Source organism: Ammospiza caudacuta, chromosome 2, assembly GCF_027887145.1.
Source record: "Ammospiza caudacuta isolate bAmmCau1 chromosome 2, bAmmCau1.pri, whole genome shotgun sequence".
NCBI lineage: Eukaryota > Metazoa > Chordata > Aves > Passeriformes > Passerellidae > Ammospiza > Ammospiza caudacuta.
In genome coordinates, this window is record NC_080594.1 from 121176102 (window position 1) to 121200950 (window position 24849).

General features: G+C 52.7%; 2 protein-coding genes across 4 annotated transcripts; both read left to right on the forward strand.

Annotated features, from left to right (window-relative positions):
- Positions 1-7845: 7845 nt before the first annotated feature.
- On the forward strand, positions 7846-11599 carry DNAJC28 (DnaJ heat shock protein family (Hsp40) member C28). Of its 2 annotated transcripts, none has more exons than XM_058825674.1 (3): positions 7846-7895; positions 8774-8910; positions 9605-11599. In XM_058825674.1, the coding sequence occupies exon 3, from the start codon at positions 9655-9657 to the stop codon at positions 10750-10752; it is 1098 nt and encodes a 365-aa protein (XP_058681657.1). In that variant the 5' UTR covers positions 7846-7895; positions 8774-8910; positions 9605-9654; the 3' UTR covers positions 10753-11599. The 2 variants fall into 2 exon arrangements, with proteins under 2 accessions (XP_058681657.1, XP_058681658.1); XM_058825675.1 differs by having other exon boundaries at positions 7883-7895; positions 8774-8913.
- A 1862-nt stretch (positions 11600-13461) lies between these two features.
- TMEM50B (transmembrane protein 50B) lies at positions 13462-24055 on the forward strand. Of its 2 annotated transcripts, none has more exons than XM_058825415.1 (7): positions 13462-13496; positions 18387-18685; positions 19406-19518; positions 20047-20114; positions 20795-20887; positions 21806-21863; positions 23194-24055. In XM_058825415.1, exons 2-7 carry the CDS (start codon positions 18587-18589, stop codon positions 23237-23239), a joined length of 477 nt encoding a protein of 158 aa, XP_058681398.1. In that variant the 5' UTR covers positions 13462-13496; positions 18387-18586; the 3' UTR covers positions 23240-24055. The 2 variants fall into 2 exon arrangements, with proteins under 2 accessions (XP_058681398.1, XP_058681399.1); XM_058825416.1 differs by lacking the exon at positions 13462-13496 and adding an exon at positions 13893-14182.
- The last annotated feature ends 794 nt before the right edge of the window (positions 24056-24849 follow it).

The window sequence follows — 24849 nt, forward strand, 5'->3', positions numbered from 1 at the left end:
GCACTAGAAGATAAACTTACCCTTTTTTCAAGAAAATGCAATTAATTTGTATTGTTGATTTACAGCACATTTAACTATTCCTCAGTGAAATAGCTGTACTGTGAAGATGACTCCTTTTGGTTTTTAAGGCATTTGTAACAGGTATGCATCAGGCAGCACTGTTTCTCATAATGCAATTTCAACTGATTTCAGTTCTGTGAATGTCTTGTTCCCTCAGTCCCTCCTGGTTAAACAATTCTATTTACAGATAAGCTAAAACTAAACAAGAGTTCCTAAACTGTGTCCCCCTGTGTGAGGCCTGGTGCTGCTCCAGCTGTGGTGGCACAGCTGGTGTGGGGCTGTGCAATGTGGGACACAGCAGAGACTGGGCTTGTGCAAGTGAATGATGCAAGAATAAATGCAAATGATGCAAGAATAACTTTTTAAAGTTTACCTGTGTGCTGTCACATTTCTGAGAAGCGCTGGAGAAGAGGGAGATGGAGTCAGGACATCTGCAGATGAGTCACTCTTCCCTCAAGCTCCGACCTCTGCTCCTGGCACAGGGACAGCACCCAGGGAGGGGCTGGGGCTGGGCCTGGAGGGATTTAGGTTGGATTTTAGGGCAAGGTTCTTGCCCAGAGGGTGCTGGCACTGCCCAGGCTGCCCAGGGAATGGGCACGGCCCCGAGGCTGCCACAGCTCCAGGAGCCTTTGGCCGGTGCTGCCAGGGATGCCCAGGCTGGGCTTGGTGGGCTCTGGGCTGGCACTGGGGGGTCCCTGGGGGTCCCTGCAGCTCAGGACGTTCCATGATCCCATAACTATTTATGCTGCCAGTACCTGCCTTGCTCTCAAGGTGGACCAGGTACAGACAAGCCCAATTGGAAAAAGCAGCATTTTTTATTCATCACCCACCCATAAGGGGAAGGAAACACCCAAGAATCATAAATGCTCAAGGACAAAAACAACGATAAAACCCAGAGCATCCACAAAATAATAAAAAACTCCTGTTAAACACTTGTGATTATTTTTAGCAATGTATTAATATTTTGTTAATTTGACTTATTGCTATACAACTGCTACATTAATCTCTGACCTACAATAAAAGTTTGGGATAAAGGGAAAGGGTGAAAGGGCAGAGAGAAAGGAAGAGATGAATTATAAAGTGACAGACAGAAAGACAGACAAGGAAACAAGGGGGCAGAGATTATCACTCCTGGCTCCAGCATGGTTCCAGGTGACAGGATGTCTCTCCAGTGTGGTTCCAGATGACAGGATGTCACTCCTGGTTCCTGCAATGGTCCAGCTGTTGGTATGTCAAGGGTCAGAGACTTGGTGGGGGCACCCTTTTATGGACTGGGTTCCCCACCCTGAAACAGATTTCGCACCTCTATGCAAACTGGGCCTCCTGCACAGTCTGTTCTTTGAGACCCTTTTGGAAAAGGTCAGCGGCTTTGGGGGTCTTTGTGCTCTTGGTCTGTGGCCACCTCTTGGCCCGAGTCCTGCGCTTGCAGTGCTGGGTTGCGCTGACCTCCAGGAACCACAACTGGGACATCTGTCCTGCCCAAGCGCTGCTCTGCCTCCACCTCCAGGCCTGGCCTGGTGCTGGTGTGGGCGCTACTCCTCTGGCTGTGCCACCAGGCAGGGACACCAGAACAGCCCCAACACCAGCCTGGGACACCGGAACGACCTCTGCAACAGGTGGGGACACCGGAACAACCTCTGCAACAGGTGGGGACACCGGAACAACCTCTGCAACAGGCGGGGACACCGGAACAGCCCCAACACCAGCTTGGGACACTGGAACGGCCTCCGCAACGGGCGGGGACACCGGAACAGCCCCAACACCAGGCGGAGACACCAGAACAGCCTCCGCAACAGGCAGCGACACCAGAATGTTCCCCGCGCCAGAGAGGGACACCAGAATGGCCTCCACAACAGAGAGGGACAGTGGAATGTCTCCTGCACCAGAGAGGGACAGCGGAACAGCCCCAACACCAGGCGGGGACATCGGAACAACCCCAACACCAGGCGGGGACACTGGAACAGCCCCAACACCAGGCGGGGACACTGGAACAGCCCCAACACCAGGCGGGGACACTGGAACAGCCCCAACACCAGGCGGGGACATCGGAACAACCCCAACACCAGGTGGGGACACTGGAACAGCCCCAACACCAGGCGGGGACACTGGAACAGCCCCAACACCAGGCGGGGACATCGGAACAGTCTCCGCAACAGGCGGGAACACCGGAACAACCTCTGCAACAGGCCGGGACACTCGAATGTCCCCTGCACCAGAGAGGGACACCGGAATGGCCTCTGCAACAGGCGGGGACACCGGAACAGCCCCCGCAGCACCTGCCTGAAGCAGGAGGGACGTTTCTCAGAGTGCTGGCTCTGTGCCTCTGTCACCTCCACACCAAGATGCTTGAGGGGCTCCTCCTCCTCAGCAGCTGCCAGCTTGGCATCTGTGGGACTCCCCAGGACAGGAGAGGGACTGGGCTCATCAGCACAGGCTGGCTTTGCTGCCACCTCTGTGCCCACATGCCTGGAACAGCTGGGTCCTTCCAGGGGGTCCTCATCATCCACCAAGCCCAAGGGTTTGTTCCAGTTGTTGTTCTGGATGGCTTTATCTCCTTGAGACACCACTGGGACTCCTTTGGAATGCACATTGTCACCAACATTGAAATTGATAGATGACATGGAGTCCAACAGCTCTTGCCTGGGAGCCTCCACCTTCTCCTTGCACCAGTTCAGATTGGACAGTCCTTGCTGTCTGTCAGCTTCATGCTCTTTCTCCTCCTCAGCATCATAATCGTTGGGGAAGTTGGCTTCCAGCCAATCCAGCACCATCTGAAGCCTTGACACTCTCTCCACTGGCAGTCTAGGTGACAAGCTTGAATCTCGGTCCATGCCACCGAGCAGGGCCCTCCTTGTCAGATCTTTGTCCTCACATTCTTCCCAGTTGCAGAGCTCTTCATCCTCATGTTCTTCCCAATGGGAGAACTCTTCATCCTCACATTCTTCCCAATTGCAGAGCTCTTCATCCTCGTCTTCTTCCCAATGGGAGAGCTGTTTGTTGTCATCCTCTTCCCACGGGGACATGTCTTGGACATCATAGTCTTCCCCAAACCACAGCTCTGTTTTGCATTTGACGTCTGCTGGGGAAAGCTTCTCATCCTCGTAGTTAACCCCATGGGACAGCTCTTTGTCACTGTCACTGTTCCCCTGGGACAGCTCTTTTTCATGCTTCTCTTCACCCAGGGACAGCTCCTTGTAACTCTTGCTGTCCCCTCGGGAGAGCCCATTGTCACCTTCCACTGGGGACAGCTTCTCGTCATTGCTGTTTTCCCTGGGAAGAGCTTGATGGCCTCTTCCAATTTGGACAGCTCACGGTCACTTGTGGTGTCCTCTGGACCAACCTCGATGTCCTCTTCCACTTTGGACAGCTCCTCATCAGCTGGGCCATCCCCCAAAACCACCACGATGTCCTCTTCCACTGGGGACAGCTCCCGGTCACTTGTGCTGTCCACTGGAAAGAGCTCACTGTCATCTTCCACTGGGGACAGCTCCAGGCCACTCTTGCTGTCCCCTAGAGAGAGCTCGATGGCCTCTTCCACTGGGGACAGCTGTGGGTCAGTGCTGCTGTCCCCTGTAAGGCTCTCGATGGCCTCTTCCACTGGGGACAGCTCCTCATCGCTGCCATGTTCCCTGTGGGACAGCTCGTTGTCATTGCTCTGTCTCTCCAGCTCTGTGCCTGTGAGGCTGTGCCCCACGGCTCGAGCCCCCGAGGGGATGGGCAGCACAGGCAGCAGCTGCCAGCTCGGGGACACTCGGGCTGTGCCCTCCTGGGCCACCCTGAGCGGGGGCAAGAGCACCCTGGGCACGGGGGTGTATGGCTGCCAAGCACAGGGGCTGCAGGGCTGGGGCTCCTTCTCCTCTGCGCTCCCCAGCTCTGTGCCCCGGCTCTGAGCATCCCTGGGGCTCACCAGGCAGGGCAGGGGTGGCAGCGGTGGCAGTGGTGACAGCGCTGGCAGAGGTGGCAGGGGTGGCAGTCTGTCCCCACAGAGGGACAGGGCCTGGCTCCAGCTGTCCTGTGGCACTGCCTGCAGCTGCCCGAGCTGCACCTGTGGGACCTTGAGGTGTTTGGGCTTTCTGGGTCCTACCTTTGGCTGCCCCAGGTGCACTGGTGGCAGCTTGATGGGCATCAGCGAGGAGCAGTAGGAGGATGAGGAGGCGTGGGATGGAGACGGCTCCCTCGGCAGGACAAAGGTCCTGGCCCTGTCCCTGCACTGGCATCTCCTTGCCTCATCCCTCACTCTCATCCTCCTCTGCACACTCAACAGTTGGCCTTGGGCAGGGTGGGAGTTGGGGTTCCCCTTCTCCTTGTTCATTTTCTCAGTAATTTCCATTGTCCTCTAGTGCAGACAGACACAGGGAGCTGCTTCCTGCACAGAGAGCGGCTCTCCTGCGACTGGGCACCGCAGGGCCCTGCGCCCCTTAGACACCCTCAGCCAGGCCGGGGCTCCCTGATGTCACAAGGCTCTCTGGCCACCACCACGTCCCACATGACAAAGGGCCCCGACACCGTGTGCCTGTGTCCCCAGGGGCTGGGATCAGCCCGGCAGCATCGCCACACGGCTGCCCCCGAGCCAAATCCCCTGTGCCGATACCGGAGCCGGGGGTGTGCGATGGGACACGAACCACGCGGGGTTCAGCCTCTCTGGGAGAAAGAAACGAGTGTTGGAGGCTGTTTGGGAGAGAAAACTACTCCCGTCGGTTATACATGGAACTAAAAAGCCATAACAAATACTAGAAAGCCGTAACTAGAAATACATGTTGCTCAAAAGTCATAAAGAGGTAGTTAGGAGCAACATCTCTGCTTACAAAAGAATTACAAAAAGAAAAACTATGCTATAAAATACTTACACAGTTTTTGTCACTTGCTGTTCTCATTCTTTTTAAACTTTCAAATTTGTTTCCTGTCCTCTTCATTATTGTGGAAACATTGAAGCAAAACTGAGCAGCATCAGGGAAACACCAACATCTGGGTCCAAAACTTCAGAATGGCTGTGCAGCTCCTGCAGGACACGCACGCTTCAGCCGTGCACAAAAGCCCCTCTCCTTTCCCACAAGGAGTAAAATCAGAGTTCCTCCTGATTTCCTAGGCTTGCCCTGCATCACTGATCCAGAACCTCCTCCAAGTGTGCTGAGGGAGAGGAGACACATCAAGTGTGCTTCTGGATCATCTGTTTTCTCTCCAATTTTCCCACTCCTGAAACAGTGCCAACCTGCAGGTGGGACCACACCTGATGTCCTGCAGGCTTCTCCTCTGGGCTGGAGCCCTGCAGGCCAGCTCCACCATGAACAATTCCTTTTCCCACTGCAGCAGTCTCCTTTGGTGTGGAAAAGAAAGAAGGGAGAATTGGAGGTCCCCTTCTCCTTGTCCATTTTCTCAATAATTTCAGTCATTCTCCAGCACAGATGGACCGAGGGAGCCGCTTCCTCCAGACAGGCAGCAGCTCCCTGGGCACTGTTTGCCTCCTTTGGGACAGGTCCCTGGAAGTGTCCTGTGCCCCTCGGCAGAGCCCTTTGTCCTCATCTGGTTCCACTGGGAGAGTCCTTTGTCCTCATCTGCTTCCATGGGGACATGTCTTGGACATTACACTCTTCCCCAAAATAGCTCTTTGTCATATTTGCCACCTCCTTGGCAAAGCTCATTGTTGCTGCTGTTATCCCGTTGGGACAGCTCCTCGTCACTGTCACTCTCCCCTTGGGACAGCTCTTTCCTGTGGTAGTCCCGGCCCTGGGATGCGTCCTGGTCACTCTGCTTGGCCCCTGGGGAGAGCTAAGTGGCATCTTCCCTTTGGAAGGCTCCCAGGCACTCTTGTTATCCCCTGGGTCAGTGTCATCTGCCCTGGACACTCCTGTTTCTTTAGTTCATCTTCCTACTATTTGTTCTCTTCCCACTGGGACATTGAAGACAGACACCTCCAGCAGGAAGGTGCATGCAGCAGTGTTCTGGAACAGGGATAACCCACGGGCAGCACAGGAACAACAACCACTTTGTGCCCTCCTGATTTCACGAAACATTTTCCTGTTGGAAAAATGAACAGGGGCAGCTCTACGTGCAGCTCTACCAGCCTGACTTCTGTCAGCCCCTGGGTTCACACACAGGAAGGAAAACCGTGAGCTGTTGAGCTGCAGTGGGATGAAGAGCTTCCACTTTGGACCAGGAACTGCTGGGTATCAGCCCTCTCTTTGCAGCAATTTGTTCAGCTTGGCAGAGGTGAGACACGTCCTCACTGCTCTCACAGCAAGTACTTCAATCACAGAGTGCAGCCTTAACTGGGAGAGGTTTGTCTTTTCTCCCACTCCCTGTCTTTGCTCCCACTCCCTGCTGCCTCGATGCAGAGCTCCCCAGCCCACCTGAGCCGTGATGACCATGTACAGCCCCTCCATGGCACCTCTCCTCACAGCCCCACCATGGCACATCTCCCCTCACAGCCCTGCATAGCACACCTTTCCTCACAGCCCCTCCATGGCACATCTCCCCTCACAGCCCCTCCATGGCACATCTCCCCTCATGGACCCACCATGGCACATCTCCCCTCATGGACCCACCATGGCACATCTCCTCTCAGCCCCACCATGGCACCTCCCCTCACAGCCCCACCATGGCACCTCCCCTCACAGCCCCACCATGGCATCTCCCCTCACAGCCCCACCATGGCACATCTTCCCTCACAGCCCCGCATAGCACACCTTTCCTCACAGCCCCTCCATGGCACATCTCCCCTCATGGACCCACCATGGCACATCTCCCCTCATGGACCCACCATGGCACATCTCCCCTCATGGACCCACCATGGCACATCTCCCCTCAGCCCCCACCATGGCACATCTCCTCTCAGCCCCACCATGGCACCTCGCCCCTCACAGCCCCATGGCACAGGCTCACCATGGCACATCTCCCCTCAGCCCCACCATGGCACATCTCCCCTCAGCCCCTCCATGGCACATCTCCCCTCACAGCCCCCACCATGGCACATCTCCCCTCACAGCCCCCACCATGGCACATCTCCCCTCACAGCCCCACCATGGCACATCTCCCCTCAGCCCCTCCATGGCACATCTCCCCTCACAGCCCCACCATGGCACATCTCCCCTCAGCCCCCACCATGGCACATCTCCCCTCAGCCCCTCCATGGCACATCTCCCCTCAGCCCCTCCATGGCACATCTCCCCTCAGCCTAACCATGGCACATCTCCCCTCAGCCCCTCCATGGCACATCTCCCCTCAGCCCCTCCATGGCACATCTCCCCTCAGCCCCTCCATGGCACATCTCCCCTCAGCCCCACCATGGCACATCTCCCCTCAGCCCCCACCATGGCACATCTCCCCTCAGCCCCACCATGGCACATCTCCCCTCAGCCCCACCATGGCACATCTCCCCTCACAGCCCCACCATGGCACATCTCCCCTCAGCCCCTCCATGGCACATCTCCCCTCAGCCCCACCATGGCACATCTCCCCTCAGCCCCCACCATGGCACATCTCCCCTCAGCCCCACCATGGCACATCTCCCCTCGCGGCTCCCTCCCCTCACGGCTGCGGCGCCGCTCGGGCGCCCCCTGGCGGAGAGCGGGGACAAGCGGGACCCTCTCCCGCCCTGCTCCCTTCCTTCTCCACTCTTTCCCCTCTCTCTCCCTCTGCCTGCCCTACTTCCCTGCCTCTCTCTCTCCCCGACCCTCCGGTCTGGCCCCTGTGTTGCCCTCCCTGCCCGCTCCTTCCTCTCTCTCTGTCCTTGAGCGCGGGGTCACAGCGCGGCCCGTCCCTCCTCTTCCTGCGGCCCCTCCTCTTCCTGCGGGTCCGTTACCGGCCCGTTCCCGGGGCCGGCCGGCGGCACCAGGCAGGTGAGGCGGCGGCGGGCCGGGCTCCGGGTGCGGGACCCCGGGGAGCAGAGAGGGAGGGAGCGGGGCTGGCTCCTGGGGGCCCAATGCATCCCCCTTCCCAAATCCCAGCGGCATCGCTGCATTCACACCTCTGGAGTAACCCTCCTTTCCCAGCCGGCCCCCTCGCGGGGTGAGGGTTCTATATATGGATCCTAACAACAGGTTTCCTGAAATCGCGCCTACCGAGTTATGAGAAAGTCACTTTCGGAGCAATAATTGAATTTTAAAAGTGTGTTTATTGATCATTCTCTTTAAGTAGTAGTTACATGGGGTTTTATGGCTGTATGAAAATTAGTAGTTATCTTTGTCTGCCACCCAGATGGAATGAAATCACTGGGTCATAAATAAAAGGTGTTAATGAGCTCCATTATCACAAGCTGATGACTTAATGCCTTACATGGATCAAAGCCAGCTGAAAACATCGAGGATTGATCCAGTCCCAAGTACTTGTCCTTTTCCTTCTTTGGGTTAGGGCAGAAGGGCAATTTGGTTTGTGCTGAAGACATAAATGCTGCTTATTCTTTCATTAACCTTGAGGAGTTGATTTGACCTAGTTTTTTGTTTGGAGATGGAGTGAGCAAAGGAGATGTTGCCCTCTCTGTGTCTTTAGGTCCACTGATCCAGCATTTCCATAAAGATTTCCATGAATAAAGAAGAGTTGGCTGATGTGTAACTGGTGTGTCCAGTTAGTGTTATATATTTCTACCTTGATTTTACCTAAGGACTGGCTTTGTCACCTGCTGAGGTGCTGTCCTGGCTGTGTCCCCAGATAACCCAGAATCACTGGAATTGCTGACACAGTGACACACTCACTGCTATCGATCTGCTCTGAATTCCAGGTTTAGGCCCCTGCCTGGCACCAGCAGGAAGGAAGTTGTCAACTGCAGGGATACAAAGGCTGACCTAGTGAATCTGTAACCTGAGTGCTGATCCAGATGTTGCTGTGCTGGGATGACCTCCTCTGCCAAAGTACCAGGTCGTAGGTCTTGATCCAAGGGAATAGGAAATTGAGCTATTGCTGAATGTAGGTACAGAGGAGAAGGGAGAGATTTGTTTCAGCAGTTATTGTGCAGCATCGAGCTTATTTCCAGTTTACAATGTTTGCTGAAAGGCAATAAAATAAACAGTAGAAGAATAAAGGTGATAAAAATGCTTCCAGGGAATTCTGCAGTGCAGAACAAACCCATGTTCCTGTTGTCATACCAGGAAAAAAGTAAATTGAGAATTAATTTTCATTTACATTGTAATACTACTACTTCAATACTAACTAATTAGAAATGTAAATTAATGTTTTTAAGCTTAAGGAGGGAAGGGCTGGATGGGACACTGGGAATGAGGAATTGTTCCCTGGCAGGGTGGGCAGGCCCTGGCACAGGGTGCCCAGAGCAGCTGGGGCTGCCCCTGCATCCCTGGCAGTGCCCAAGGCCAGGCTGGACACTGGGGACATTGGGAGGTGTCCCTGCCATGGCAGGGTGGCCCTGGGTGGGCTTTTTCCAACCCAAACCGTTCTGGGATTCTGTGATTTCAATAATAGTCTGTTAAAGATAAAAATACTGGTAAATTTTAGTAGAGATTTCTTTAATACATCAGGCTAAAGATAAGACTTATGCCCTGGAAGTTTTTTTAAAAAAAGGATATTTAACATTATTTTTATGCAAATGTGTCTGCAGGTTCTTTATAATGTAGCTGCATGTGAAGAAATCCCCAGTGGCTTTGTGTCATGCTGAGTAACAACATGGGGCACCGTTTGATGGGACGGGGAGCCATGATCCCAAGGAAGCTGAAGCCATTTCTGTGCAGGATGTTGTCGGGTTACAAACCCGAAAACGACGTCAAGGACTCTTACAAGGTTCTGGAGCTGGAGGAAGGCTGTTCCCTCGACGACGTCAGGAACTCCTACCACAATCTTGCCAAAAAATACCACCCTGACAGCAGCTCCGGCATGGCCGACTCCAGGGCCTTCATACGGGTGGAGGAGGCCTACAGGGTGGTGCTCGGCGACCTGGCAGCCAAACAGAAATCAGACTCCGGCGAGGAGGAGGAAGACCAGTTCAAGTCCAAGTCCCTGCAGCACAGGCACTACCTGAGCTTCGAGGGCGTGGGCATCGGCACGCCGAGCCAGCGGGAGAAGCAGTACATGCAGTTCCGCGTGGACCGCGCCACCGAGCAGGTGCTGGAGTACCGGCAGCAGCGCCTGGAGAGCCGCTACGCCGGCAGCGACCTCAGCAGGGCCCAGGACGTGCGGCAGAGCAAGAAGGTGAAGATCACCCAGGCCGTGGAGCGGCTGGTGGAGGACCTCATCCAGGAGTCCATGGCCAAAGGAGACTTCGACAACCTGAGCGGCAAAGGGAAGCCCTTGCAGAAGTTCTCGCACAGCCCCCACATCGACCCCATGACCCACAACCTGAACAGGATCCTCATCGACAACGGCTACCAGCCCGAGTGGATCCTGCTGCAGAAGGAGATCCGCGAGACCATCGGGCGCCTGAGGAAGAGCATCGTGGCCTCCAGGAGGAAGCTGGGGGAGCCCATGACGCTGTCGGAGCAGAAGCAGTGGGGCCGCGTTTGCGAGCAGTTCGCGGAAGACATCAGGAAGCTGAACAAGAGGGTTGACAACTTCAACCTGGTGGTGCCCATCCTGAGCAGGCAGATGGTGCATTTCAGCACCGACAAGGAGATCCTGCGAGCGCGAAAGACTTACGAGGCTGTCGTGGAGAAGGTTTCTGATCCAGGCACGAAGGAAAACGGGGGGGAAGAGGGCGAAAGGTTTGGGTGGAAGTCTGCTCTCTTGAGGTGGTTAAAACTTGCACCGAAATAATTCACGCTAATTCCTCTTGCCAAGGTTTTTGAATGCACTTTATTAATGAAATATAGCACTAGAGAAATTTCAGGTTCGCTGGAAATGTCAAATCCACGCTGTTGCACTACTTGAAGGAAATTTGGTTGCGTGATGACCATTTGCATTATAAATAATTGAGATACTTTTAAATATTATTAAATGAAATGTGCCAGTTTGGGTTGTGGTAGAGTTAATTTTTCTCATCGTTAGTCTGGGGCTGCGTGTTGGGTTCTGGCTGGAGGCAGTGCTGACCATTCCAGGGTGGTTTTATTGCTGGGCAGGGCTTGCACAGCACCTTTTGTGCCCTCCCCACCTCCCCACCCCTGAGCAGCTGCTGGCTGGGTTAAACCACAGCAGCAACAAATCAGTTCTTCTTTTGCAGGCCATTTTCCTTCTGCTGAAATCCAAATTAATGCTTCACTTCAGCACAGTAATCACTTTTACAGGCTCTTATCACTTCAAAGGGGAAACAGAGGCATAAGAAAAACACATTAAAATGGAGTCTTGCTGTGCCCTGTTTGACCTTTGCTCTCATTTCAATACTTACAACTCATGAATTTTTGGCAGGTTCTCTGCATATTTTTTAAAAGTACATTCACCTCTTCAAGGGTAAATTCACTGGCTGTGAAGGGAGGGTTCTGGATGTCTTGGCTCGAAATGTGCATGTGCACAAGTCTATTTTTGCATCTTTTACAGAGAAAGAGGTCTTGGAAATTTATTTATTGGTGAACACCCCCTGCCATGGGCAGGGACACCTTCCAGCTCTGTGTATGAATGTTTATTTCCATAATTTATTCTTGTTTATAACAAAAACTTAATTAAAGATACTGTGAATTAAAGATACTTTTCTGAAGGTCCTTTGACATGGTACTCTCAGAAATCTCACATTTTGATTCACATTAGGATCTGCAATAATTGGATTAGAATTGCTGTTCAGACAAATCCAGTGGGAGATTTCAAGTGCAAATCCAGTTCATGGCACAAGGGTGAATAGAAACCAGTTTGCAGGAAATGGGACCGTCCCACTTTGGCTCACAAAGAAGCATCAGCACTTCAATACCAGAGGTGCCATAAAGGGTGAATCAGCAGAATGAGGGATTTTTATGTTCTTATTAAAACTACTTGGGTTTAAATGGGGCACGTATGACCTGACTGAGGAACTTCAAATCAGCCTTGCACTGATGCCATCAAAACCTGCCGGGCACAAAAATCCACTTCTGCAACATTTACAGTGACGATGGAAAAAATAATTTCCACTTTAATGTTCCCCAGGTGTTTAGAGGAGTTCAGTGTTTCAGGGCTTGTCTATAATTTTGTTGCTCTTAAGAGCAGTGTTTAGTCAATACCAAGGAATATCAACCACTGCACACAGAAGATCCAGGAGAGAATGGCCTTCAGAAGGAATTTTTCTGGCTGACACTGGACTGTTAATTTGAATTTGATAAATGTTATTTTATGACGGTGAAAAAGGGTGCAGCCGTTGCTGATCCCAGATCCAAAACCACGTTGTTTATTCCCAGAACTTCCTATTTGTTGGTTTAATGGCCACATGCCTTGTGGCTTGAAAGGCTTAAGTGACATCTTAATATGAAGACAAAAGATTGTATAGGTATATAATTTTATATATTATGAAGATACAGTGTTTGAGATATCAGTTTTTCTCAGGCTGAGGAATCTGTTTCTTGCCCACAGGACAACAGGGAATGGCTTGAAACTGAAAGAGAGATTTAAACAAATACTGAGAAGAAATTCCTTCCTTCTCTAGGCACTGTAGATGCTGAGGATTTCTATGTTTCAGAGCAGTAACATCTTAGGATGAACGTGGAGATACAGAGCGGGCTCTGAGGAGGAGGAATAAAGGAGAAGCAAGAGCAGGGCACCCTGTAAAAGAAATATGTACGTGATAAATGTTTATTCTTATGCCCCTCTGAGGGAGCAGGGAGTGTGGTGTCTCTGGGCTTGATGGAGCACAGTGTGTGCATTTAAGTTAAGGTTATAAAATGAAGCAGGGAGGACTTTGAGCACAATGTGATTCTTTCAATTCCACATCTGTGAGATGTGCCCTCTAATCCTTAAAACGCTGACTTTGATCCAGTTCTCTTCTTTTCCCAGGGCTTTTATTCAACATCTGTCTTTTGGCACTTATTTGTTTGGCTGTTTTAGATGGCCATTTATTGACATGTATGTTATCCCCATATTGCTTGTCCAGTATTGCTTGTCCTTCTAACCCAGACCATTCCGTGATTGATCCTATGAGTTAGAATGTATCCATGTTTATTAATTCCGCTTATTTTCATTAAACCAGACACCGGACTGAGGTGTAAGAGCATTTAGGGGTGAACGTTATCTATTCCAACACGAGAATGACAATACTGTGCTGTTCCCGTGGGGCGGCGGAGGAGGCCGGGGGTCACTCCCGGCCGTGTGGCGGCGGCGCTGGGGCTGAGGGGCCGTGAGGGGGCGGCCATGACGGGAGGGGCTCCGGCCGTGAGGGAGGGGGCGGGGCCTGAGGGAAAGGCGGGAGCGCGCTGGCCCCGCCTCTTCCCGCCCCGCCCGAGCAGCAGTGGGCGGGGCTTACGGCGTGTGGCGCCGCATTGGCCAATCACCCCGCTCTGTCCTTACCCGGCCCTCGGCTGACGCGCAGCGCTCGGCTCTGATTGGGCAGAGGGCACGTCAGTCAGGGGGCTCGGTGCCCTCAGGCGGAAGCGTCTCGCCCGGAGCGGGTACGTGCGGCCGCGCCGGGCCGGGCCGGGCGGCACCGGGACGGGGACCGGGACCGGGACTGGGACCGGGACTGGGACCGGCATCAGAGACAGGGATAGGGGGCGGTATGGGGGGCTAGAGAGAGAGCGGCACCGCACCGGGAGGGACCCGGGGCCGCTCCCTGGGACACCGACGTGTCGCGGATTGTCCGGCCCTGAGGGCGCGCCGCCTGTGCTCCGCGGGGAGCGGGCTCGGTAGGGGAGGTTAACGGAGAAAATGCCGTGTTTTATCTAAATAACAATGTACCCGGCCGGCCCTAGGAACCCCTGGCGGGGCTGTAGCTCGGGCTCGGGGCTCGCCGTGCCCCGCCACGCCCCGGTGCCAGGGCGGGCACGGCGATGCGCTCGGAGCGGGCCTGGGGCAGAGCCAGCCCTGGAGAATTGCGGGATCCACATGGGTTCTGTACCCGGCCTCCTCAATTTTCAGCTTTAATATCGCTCCTAAAGAACCTCTGCTGCGGGGAGTCCTGGGGCTGAGCTGCGCATTGGTGGAAAGGGATAAATCATGGAATTGTTTGAGTCGGGTTTGGAGGGACATTAAATCCTGGCCGGTGCCACCCGTGCCATGGCAGGGACACCTCCCACTGTCCCCAAGCTGCTCCTCAGTGCCCAGCCTGGCCTTGGCACTGCCCGGGACCCAGGGCTTGGTAAGGAATGGAAATATAGTTAATATCACTTTTTAATCAGTTTGCTACACATCCTTGTTTTTGTGCAAATTAGTTTAAAATTTCCTTTCTTTGCTCTTGTCTTTCTGTAATACTTAAAAATTAGTGCTGTGGAATAGGGAGAATGAAAGTGAAAGTGCAGGAAATGACTGAAATAAGTGGGAAAACGGCAATGGCTGTTACAGAAATGTTCGCATAAGCCCCTGATATTCTTTTCATCCTCTGTGCATGTGGGGAAATGTGTGACCTAAAGGATATTCTGAGGAGTTGCCTGTGGAAGATGCATCTTCTTCAAGGAAAACTTGAATATTCTTCATGTCTTTAAGTTTCTTCCCTTTTCCTTTTGTATTTTCCTGTCTTTGGAAACAGGCAGTTCTGTTCTTTACTAACCCAATGATATTCCACATAAGGCATTTTTCTTCCTGCAGACTTTTCCTATTTCCTTGCAACTGCTTTCAATATTTTGTCCATCAGCTCATTTGGGGAGAGAAGAGCCGATTTTCAGGTGGAAATGTGGAGCTGCTGTTGTGTTTTCTGTCTGCACAGCAGAGCAGTGGGTTTGCTCTCCGTGCTCCCCTCTGCCAGGGTGGTTTTTCCAGCTCCAGAGTGCCCAGCTGCTTCCTGCAGAGGTGTTTGTGGTTGCTGGACAGGCTGAGGAATGTCCCTGCCTGCCCTTGGCACAGGGGAGGAGGCTGATGGTGGGAAGGGCGTTGAAGGACAGGAATTCCAAGGGCTGTACCTGATTCCTGCCTGGGAGCTGTGTGGGTGGGGGAGTTGAGAGCAGGGATGAGTCCTGCCCTTGATGCAGGTGGGAAATGCCAGCTGAAGGCATCTGCCTCCCCCAGAGGGTGTGTGCAGGGCTGGCAGCTGTCCCTGTGTCCCTGGGAGTTAAAATGCAGTTTATTGTGTTCTTCCTCTTTTTCTAAGGAATTATGGAGAATTACAGGTCATGGAATGTTTGGGTAGGGAGGGACCTCAAAGCCACCCAGTGCCACCCCTGCCATGGCAGGGACACCTCCCACTGTCCCCAGTGTCCAGCCTGGCCTTGGGCACTGCCAGGGCTCCAGGGGCAGCCCCAGCTGCTCTGGGCACCCTGTGCCAGGGCCTGCCCACCCTGCCAGGCAGGAAATTGTTCCTAATCTCTGATCTAAACCTGTAATTTTTCAGTCTGAAGCCATTCCCTGTGTGCTGTCCCTGCATCCCCTGGCAATTGTCTCTCTCCAGCTTTCCTGGGGCTCCTCCAGGCCCTGCAAGGCCACCCTGAGCTCAGCCCAAAGCTTCTCCTGTGCAGGTGAGCAATGCCAGCTGTGCCAGCCTTTCCTGCCAGCAGAGCTGCTCCATCCCTCTGCCCATCCTGGAGCCTCCTCTGGGCTCTGCAGCAGCTCCAGCTCCTCCCTGGCTGGGGCAGCTCTGCAGGTGGGAAATCACCTGTGGGGCTCAGGGACACAATGCCAATCCCATTTCCTCTCCTCGTTCTCGTTCCCCAGCCCAGGACACTCTGCCTCTCTCACTGCCCTGCCCACTGTTGCCTTGTGGCCCCTTTATGCCCCAGGGATGCTCTGCTGAGGTCCCTTGGGAGATCTCTCCCCTCCCCTGTGTCAGTGCACTCCTTTTCGCTGCCACATTAAATCCATATTTTAGCTGGATTTCTTGAATACCTTGGGGGCATTTGCCCATCCCTTTTGGGTTGTCCCAGAGCAGCTGGGGCTGCCATGGATCCCTGGCAGTGCCCAAGGCCAGGCTGGACACTGGGGCTGGGAGCAGCCTGGGACAGTGGGAGGTGTCCCTGCCATGGCAGGGGTGGCTCTGGGTGGCTTTAAGGTCCCTCCCAACCCAACCCAATCCATAATTCTCTGTTTCCCTGCAGCCACTCCCAGGCAAGGTCCCTCAGCCCACAATGGGACAGCAGCAGGAATTGTGAGAGTTCCAGTGTGGGTGGGTGAGGAGCTGGGAGGGGAAACAGGAATTGCTGCAGGACAGGGACAGACACAGCTCCGAAGAGGAACAGAGAAAGTGGAGCCATTTAAGAGTGGAACACGAGGAAGGGCTTCAGGAGCAGCTGTAACTCAGCTGAGGGAGCTGGGCAGGGGCTGCAGAATCCCTGAGGAGCTGGAAGGGGCTGCAGAATCCCTGAGGAGCTGGAAGGGGCTGCAGAATCCCTGAGGAGCTGGAAGGGGCTGCAGAATCCCTGAGGAGCTGGAAGGGGCTGCAGAATCCCTGAGGAGCTGGAAGGGGCTGCAGAATCCCTGAGGAGCTGGAAGGGGCTGCAGAATCCCTGAGGGAGCTGGAAGGGGCTGCAGAATCCCTGAGGGAGCTGGAAGGGGCTGCAGAATCCCTGAGGAGCTGGGAAGGGGCTGCAGAATCCCTGAGGGAGCTGGAAGGGGCTGCAGAATCCCTGAGGAGCTGGAAGGGGCTGCAGAATCCCTGAGGAGCTGGAAGGGGCTGCAGAATCCCTGAGGAGCTGGAAGGGGCTGGGGCTGGAGCAAAGGAGGCTCAGGGGCCCTCGTGGCTCTGCACAAGTCCCTGCCAGGAGGGCACAGCCGGGGGGGTCGGGCTCTGCTCCAGGGAACAGGGACAGGAGCAGAGGGAGCGGCCTCAGGCTGGGCCAGGGCAGGCTCAGCTGGGACAGCAGCAGCAATTTGCCCATGGAAAGGGAGCTCAGGCCTTGGCAGGGGCTGCCCAGGGAGCTTTGCAGTCCCTGTCTCAGGGAGTGTTCAGGAGGTGTTTGGATGTGGCCCTGAGAGGCACTGGATGATCTCCAAGGCTTTTCCCACCCTGCTGACCCTGGAATTCTGTAGGAGCACAGCAATTCCCTGTGAAAGCTGTGGGATGAGCAGGGATCTGACCACTGCCAGGGAAAGGTGAGAGGAGAATTCCTGAGGAGAATCACCAGATGGCTGAGCCCAGATGCTGCACAAATTAAAATAACTTTGGGATTTGATGTGGCATCACAAGTGTGGGTTTCTGGAGGACGAACCTTTGGATTGTGCTCCAGGAGGTGACCTGTGTTTGCAGCATGGACAAACTGTTTATTGATTGATTTTTATTCCACTTCTTCTCCCTGCTGTTATTAACCAGAAAATGTTCTCCAGCAGTCTGTGCTGTCACACAGTTGTGAAGGACATTTTTGTTACTCTTTACCAAATGGCTGGAAATTAATTATGGCAGGTTGGGAACTGCAGGAGTTGACAATACTAAAGCAAATTAGAATGGTGCTAAGGGCAGCTGTGAGTCAGTTAATTAACTTTGCTTTTCTCTTCCCATATTTGAGGCTCCCTGTGACCTTTTCTCTGTGCACTGAGACCTTCTCTACCCTCAGAATCAGGGTTTGATTTGCTGAGTTGGGCTCTTTCTCTGTGTTAAAAAGGCACTAAATCATATTATCTGTTGGACTGGAGATTGGAAATATTAGAGTTTAATTGAGACTCCTTGACATGACTTATGAACCAAGTTCTGCCATAAGCTTTGGGGTTGTGTGGTGATTTTCTTTTGTAGTTCTGTGTAAGGGAGCTTGTTTTGTGAATATAGCTCAACATAGTTTATCATGGAATGGTTTGGGCTGGGATGGCTTTAAAACAATCTCATTTCCTCTCCTGCCATGGGTGGGGCAAATTCCACTGGAAGGTTCTGTATAAAACCTGAATTCTGTAAAAGCCCCCAGATTGTCAGTCATGGGAGTTGTCCATAATCTCGAGATGTTCCTGATTGATACTGAGAGTCTGCCTAGAGCAGGGGCTGGACAGAGTTAAAGGAATGAAGTAATAAATAAATAAATAAGGAATAAATCCCTTATTAAAAGGCCTTTAAAGGATGCACAAGGCAGTACAAGAGCCTGGCTCTGGCTACATCCAAGTTGGACCCTGGGTCACGAGTTTTCACACTTTTATGAGTTTTGCTCCATTTCCTTATTGGGGTTAATTACAATTACAGCTCCAGGTGATGCAGTCCCACCCTCACAGTTTGCTCTCCTCAGTTCACTGTTTTTACACTTTTTGGGGCTGAAGCTGCAGCGGTGTCCTCGGTTCTGGGCTGGAAAAGGATTGTTCTGTGTGACTGAGCCGTGAGGAGAACTGCTGACACTTTATGTGGAGTTCAGAGTCACACACTAATGCAGTACAGAATCTGGAAAATATGAAAGCTCAAACTGAAGGCATCCATACTGACCTCACCTTTGGTTGTGTTTCAGGCACTCAGGAACTGCTGTTGATGGAAGAGTCCAGGACAGAGTGCTGGGACAGCGCGGCAGCGACAGCCGAGCCCAGGGCAGCGTGAGCCGTGCCCAGGGCACTGTGGGCCGTGCCCAGGGCACTGTGGGCCGTGCCCAGGGCAGTGACAGCTGTCCCCAGGGCTCTGTGGGCTGTCCCCAGGGCACTGTGAGCTGAGGCCATGGCCGGGTTCCTGGACAATTTCCGCTGGCCGGAGTGCGAGTGCATCGACTGGAGCGAGCGCCGCAACGCCATCGCCTCCATCGTGGCCGGGGTGCTGGTGAGCCACAAACTGTCACACTTGGGCCTCTGGTTCTGCCACTTCTGCCACTTAACTTCCCCAAATCCAGCCTGCTCCTTCCAGGGGTCACTGTGGGCTTGGCAGCAGCGTTGTCACAAGGCCTGTGACGTTGCTGACCGTGAGCCATTTCTGATCTCTCCCCTTAAGAGGAAATTCCTCGTGGATTTCCTGCAGAGTTAGATCTGTTAGAACTGCTCTGTTCTGCACCATCTCCATCTCATGTGTGTTTAGAGTCTGGATTCTTGTTCTTAAGGGGAACAAGGAAGAGGGAATTTCACAGAAATTGCACCGGGAATTTCACAGAATCCCAGAAGGGTTTGGGTTGGGAGGGACCTGAAACCCCATCTGTGGGCAGGGACCCCTTCCCCTGTCCCAGGCTGCTCCAAGCCCCAGTGTCCAACCTGGCCTTGGGCACTGCAAGGGTTCCAGGGGCAGCCTGGAACGCCCCAGCTCTGGGCATAAATTTATCCATACCCCACTCCTTAATGTGAACAGAAAGTGTGGCCGATTCCCAAACACTCCCCTGAAAACACCAACGTTGGGATTTGTGCAGGCATTGCCCATCAAACACATCCACATCACTGTCCAGAGGAGTTGGTGCTTGTTAGGAGCCAGTGAAGGCAGTGCTGCCCAGCCCTGCCTGCCTGCCCTGGCTGCCCTGTGCCCCCCAGGCTCAGCCCTGTGTGTGTCTGTGCCCAGTTTTTCACAGGCTGGTGGATCATGATCGATGCTGCCGTGGTGTATCCCAAGCCGGAGCAGCTGAACCACGCCTTCCACACCTGCGGGGTCTTCTCCACCCTGGCCTTCTTCATGTGAGTGCTGGGGACAGGGCTCACCACAGAGCCACCAGCAACAGCCAGGCTTTGCTGGCAGGGTTGATAAATCACAGAATCCCAGGATGGGTTGGGTTGGGAGGGACCTCAGGGCCCACCCAGTGCCACCCCTGCCATGGCAGGGACACCTCCCACTGTGCCAGGCTGCTCCAGCCCCAGTGTCCAGCCTGGCCTGGGATGGAGAATGCAATAATTACCTCAGTATGGAACAATTCACTGCATTTCCCTCTGTTTTTACAAGTTTTACAGCTGTTCCTTGCCCAAAATTTTCTCAAATGGGAGCGGAAGCAATAGCCTGGCTCTTGTTGTGGAGATGTAAATAAAAGTAACAACTTCTATTGAATCATTCAGTATTGGCAAGAAAAAGGGATGACTTGGGATTTGTGACTAGACAGAATGCCAGGGAATTTCCCAGAATTTGTCACATGTTAAAAAAAAAAAAAAAGCTGGGGTTTTACTTAGAACTCCAAATTGATTTTCTGTTGTGTCTCCTTTTTTTGCCCCCAGGATAAATGCTGTGTCAAATGCACAGGTGAGAGGAGACAGCTACAGTGATGGATGCTTAGGAAGAACAGGTAAATTTACTCTACAAATCCTGCTCAGGTGATCATTTACCTGCTGGGGGTTTTTTCCAGGTCCTGGTGAAAGAAGTAATCAGGAGATAAGGAGTAGGAGAGAACTTCTCTGAATTAGTTTTACAGAATTAACCCCTAGAGATAAGTGCTGGCTTTTTTAGAAAGGGAACTTGGTGAAATTCAGCTTCTGGATGTCTGGGCTTCCTAAACTTTCCCTGCAAATCCTGCAGAGCTGCTGGGAGAATTCAGTTCCTGCCTGGGGGTGGCTGTGGAGCAGCCATTCCCTGGGGATGTGTCACAAACATTTCCATTTCCCTGTGTCACTGCTGAGGGTGTCCCTGCACCTGCTGTCCTCCCTACTCCCATTCATAATTCCCTTTCTGTTTCCCACATGGATCCCAGCAGCCTTTTCCATGGCATTTGTGAATTTGGAGGGATTTGCTGCCATTTGAAGTGGCCTGTGGTGCTTTTTGTGTGTCATTCATGTTCCAGCTCAGAGAACCTCAGCACAGGAATATCCTTCCTTCCTTCCAATGACTGAGCAGGTGGATTTATCCTTGATCCTTGGGTTTAACCCTTTCCAGTTGTGCCTTTAGTGAGCTCCTGTGTCCCATCCTCCCAGAGGAGCAGCTGGATTCTCTGTCCCTGTGGATAAAATCCACATTTCACTCTCCCTGCAGGGGCTCGGATCTGGCTCTTCATCGGCTTCATGTTGATGTTTGGATCCCTCATTGCTTCCATGTGGATTCTCTTTGGAGCATATGTCACACAGAGTAAGTCTGCCTGTTTGCTCCTCTGCAAAGTGCTGCTCTTGCCAGCTTTGGCAGGAAATCACAGGGATGGAAGCCTGGGGTCTGGCAAATGTGAGCCACAGCATCCAGGCTGTAGTCTGAGATTGACACTGGAATAGTGTGTTAAACCCAACTCCCAGTGGCTGGAATATCCTGTTAAACCCAACTCCCAGTGGCTGGAATATCCTGTTAAACCCAACTCCCTATAGCTGGAATATCCTGTTAAACCCAACTCCCAGTGGCTGGAATATCCTGTTAAACCCAACTCCCTATAGCTGGAATATTCTGTTAAACCCAACTCCGTATAGCTGGAATATTCTGTTAAACCCAGCTCCCAGTGGCTGGAATATCCTGTTAAACCCAACTCCGTATAGCTGGAATATCCTGTTAAACCCAGCTCCCAGTGGTTGGAATATCCTGTTAAACCCAGCTCCCAGGAGCTGGAATATGGAATATCCTGTTAAACCCAGCTTCCAGGAGCTGGAATATCCTGTTAAACCCAGCTCCCAGGAGCTGGAATATCCTGTTAAACCCAACTCCCAGTGGCTGGAATACCCTGTTAAACCCAGCTTCCAGGAGCTGGAATATGGAATATCCTGTTAAACCCAGCTCCCAGTAACTGGAATATCCTGTTAAACCCAACTCCCTATAGCTGGAATATCCTGTTAAACCCAACTCCCTATAGCTGGAATATCCTGTTAAACCCAGCTCCCAGTAACTGGAATACCCTGTTAAACCCAGCTCCCAGGAGCTGGAATATGGAATATCCTGTTAAACCCAGCTCCCAGTAAGTGGAATATCCTGTTAAACCCAGCTCCCAGTTACTGGAATACCCTGTTAAATCCTCCAGATTTAAATCAGAACTAAAGCACTGAGTGTTTCCTCTGTTCCTCTCTGCAGACACTAATGTGTACCCTGGATTAGCAGTGTTTTTCCAGAATGCATTAATATTTTTCAGGTAAGTTACCTGGGCAGATTCCCCTCTTTCCAGAGGGACTTTGCTGCTTCCATGCATTGGCATTCCAGGTTTGCCCTGGCCAGGCTCTTGGCTCCCTCCCTTGTTGGTGCAGCTGTCTCTGCTCCCCTGGGTGTGCAGCTCTGGGATGTGGGTGCCCAGGGAAGCACAGAGTTCTGCATGAGGGATTGCCAGTGATTTTGGTTTTGGACAATGGCCATCACTCACCTCTGCCCTGCAATGCCTTGGCTCCCCTCCCAGCAGAGCCAGCTGGGGGATCCCATTCCCCTTGTCCAGACTGTTTCACACCAGTGGCTCAGGTCTCTGGTGCTTGATATTCCCTGAATTTCCCTTCACTGGCTGAGCCTGCAGCTATAAAGAGTGAGAATTCATTTTTGTAAGAGCATGCTGCTGTGTTTTGTAACAGCACACTGGATTTATTTCAAATAATATTATTAAATCTATCATGTAACAGTTGAAAATCGATTTGGAGTCTCTAATAACTCCTTTTAGCTGTGGAATGCATTTAGCAGTCCATGGATTTTATGAATAAAAGGCACTGAAAGTGTCAAACAGTGTCAGTTCCAAGATGAGTCACTGGAAGTTTCACCTCACCTCCTTTCTTCTTTCAGTTCCTGGCTGATCCTTTTCCTTCCTCCCCACACCAGGTGCTTTGCAGTGACCTGCATGGGCTCTGGGAAAGGAGGATATTCCTGCAGGAAACAGCAGCTCCTAAACCCCCTCTGGGACTGAGAAGGGAAGCTGCTGAAGGCAGATTTGTGCCTGACGTTTTTTATTTAGAATCCCAGAAGGTTTGGGTTGGAAGGGACCTTAAATCCCAGCCAGTCCCACCTGGGCAGGGACGCCTTCCCCTACCCCAGGTGGCTCCAACCCTGTCCAGCCTGGCCTGGGACACTCCAGCATGGGGCAGCCACAACATGTGGCATTTGGGGTCTGATTCTCTACCCCAGGCTTCACATTCCTTCTGATTTGTTCATGGAAATGGAATTGTTTAGGTTTTATCCCAGCACATCCTGCCACACTGAGCTGGTTCCCAGGCAGCAGAGTGAGGCTTGCTGCTCTGGGCTCCTTGGATTTCACAACTCCCAGGCTCTTCCTCCACGAGGGCTGTGAGAGTGGCTGTTTTTGTGTTTGGGCTTCAGCTGGCTCCCACAGCTCCAGCCATGCACAGGAAATCAAACATAAACACCAACAAATCCTGATCTGACTAAAACTTCATGGCTGGGCTGTTGATTGCACAGGGTAAGATTTAGGGATACTGTTAAAGTCACCCAATGTGTGGTCTGATTTTTATTTCTCTTTTCCCCCTCAGCACCCTGATCTACAAGTTTGGGAGGACAGAAGAGCTGTGGGGCTGAGCTCCCTTGCCCACAGCTGCCACGTGGTTCTTGTGTGTAGATAACTCACAGTCCCTTGTCCTTGGTTTGCTTCCCAGCCTAGTGGAACTGAGACAGTTCCAGGCTCGGTGTGAAGCCCTCCCGTGCCAGGACACACTTGTGAACGTGTACATAGGACAGGATCTGTCCTTGCCAAGGGGAGGGCAGGCTGCCAGCCTTCCCTGCCCGGGCTCCAGCTTCCTCCTGCAGCTTCTGCTCCACAGCTCCACCCGTGTCCAGGCTTCTGTGAACAATAGTGAGCAACCAGGGCAGAGCCAGCCCAGCCCTGCTGGGCTCAGAGCCGATTTTAAACATTTTATATTATTGTTCAGGTAAAAATAAAGTAGATTTTTTTCTTCTTCTTTTGGTAAAAGGTTATGGGTTTTTAAGCAAGTCCCTACACTCAGCAGGTTGTGCATGGCAAAGCAAAGTATTCCTGACTTGTGATGGCTCTGGCACAAAGGACATTTGCTGGCACCACAGTCCTTGGAATTAATTTCATGCTGCTCAGTGTAAGAGATACCAGTTGGTATTTAATGTATTTCCTGATATTAGAATAAAAAAACTCCAACAAACTGATGCCAGTTGTACTTGATATGGAGAATAAATGAGTCAGAGCAGTGTCTTGCTACTCATGCCAGTGGCACTGTCTCCAGGGGCAGCTGTTTGCTGATAAATCAGTTTTCCTGACCTGTTCCCTCTCTGATTACAAAGTGAGGTATGGATGGATTCATTGCTCACAGTCCAAGCTTGTAATAATTTCAAGTTTCAATAAATTCTAGGAGTGACTCACACCCAGTTTTAGGGCTGCTGTTGTCTCAGTTAAAATGTATTTCTCTTACATTTTATGGGTGTTTCCATTAATGAATTATTGAGATCCAGTTTCATCTCAGTGGAGTGAAACAAAGTGAGGCTGAGGATGTCTGATGTCCCTGGAGTGTCCCTGCAGATCCATTTGCTGGGGGGAGTCCTTCTCACGAGGTCTCTGTGGTTTGTTCTCTGTGCTTTTTACAGCATTTGCCTCTCCCCTGGCCCCCGAGGCTTTCACAACTTCCCCACATGCAGGCTGCTGCTCAGAGCTGAGTGGGAACGCTGGGCTGGGAACTTTGTCTGGCTGGGAATTGCTGCAGGGGCAGGAGCTGGGGCCAGTTTGGAGCTGCAGTATCCCCATCCCAGGGGTGCTCACTGCTGGGAATTCCAGAATAAAAGTGAACCCAGCTGCTCCAACAGTGAATTTTGTACAGCAGCTCACCTTGGCACAGGGCCTGCACCACCCAGTAAGGCCAGGCTTTGCTCCAGGCCTGCCAGCTTTCTTGCCCAGGAGCTTTTGGCAATGTTTGCTGGGTTCTTTAGGAAGTCAGGAAGGAGCCTGGGCTGGAACTGATCCCTGGAACTCCTCCCAGTGCCAGGAGCTTGTGCCTGGACTGGGAACTGGAACAGCAAACCAGGCTGGGAGAGCTGGGGGGGCTCACCTGGAGAGGAGAAGCTGCAGGGAGAGCTCAGAGCCCCTGGCAGGGCCTGAAGGGCTCCAGCAGAGCTGCAGAGGGACTGGGGACAAGGCCTGCAGGGACAGCACCCAGGGAATGGCTGCC

What these genes read in the sequence shown, in the direction of transcription:
- DNAJC28 (XM_058825674.1), top strand. Translation starts at nt 9,655, where the DNA reads ATGCTGAGTAACAACATGGGGCACCGTTTGATGGGACGGGGAGCCATG.
- TMEM50B (XM_058825415.1), top strand. Translation starts at nt 18,587, where the DNA reads ATGGCCGGGTTCCTGGACAATTTCCGCTGGCCGGAGTGCGAGTGCATC. An exon ending in TGGATGCTTAGGAAGAACAG is followed by an intron (nt 20,115 to 20,794) that starts GTAAATTTACTC and finishes CTCTCCCTGCAG; the next exon opens with GGGCTCGGATCTGGCTCTTC. An exon ending in TGGAGCATATGTCACACAGA is followed by an intron (nt 20,888 to 21,805) that starts GTAAGTCTGCCT and finishes TCCTCTCTGCAG; the next exon opens with ACACTAATGTGTACCCTGGA.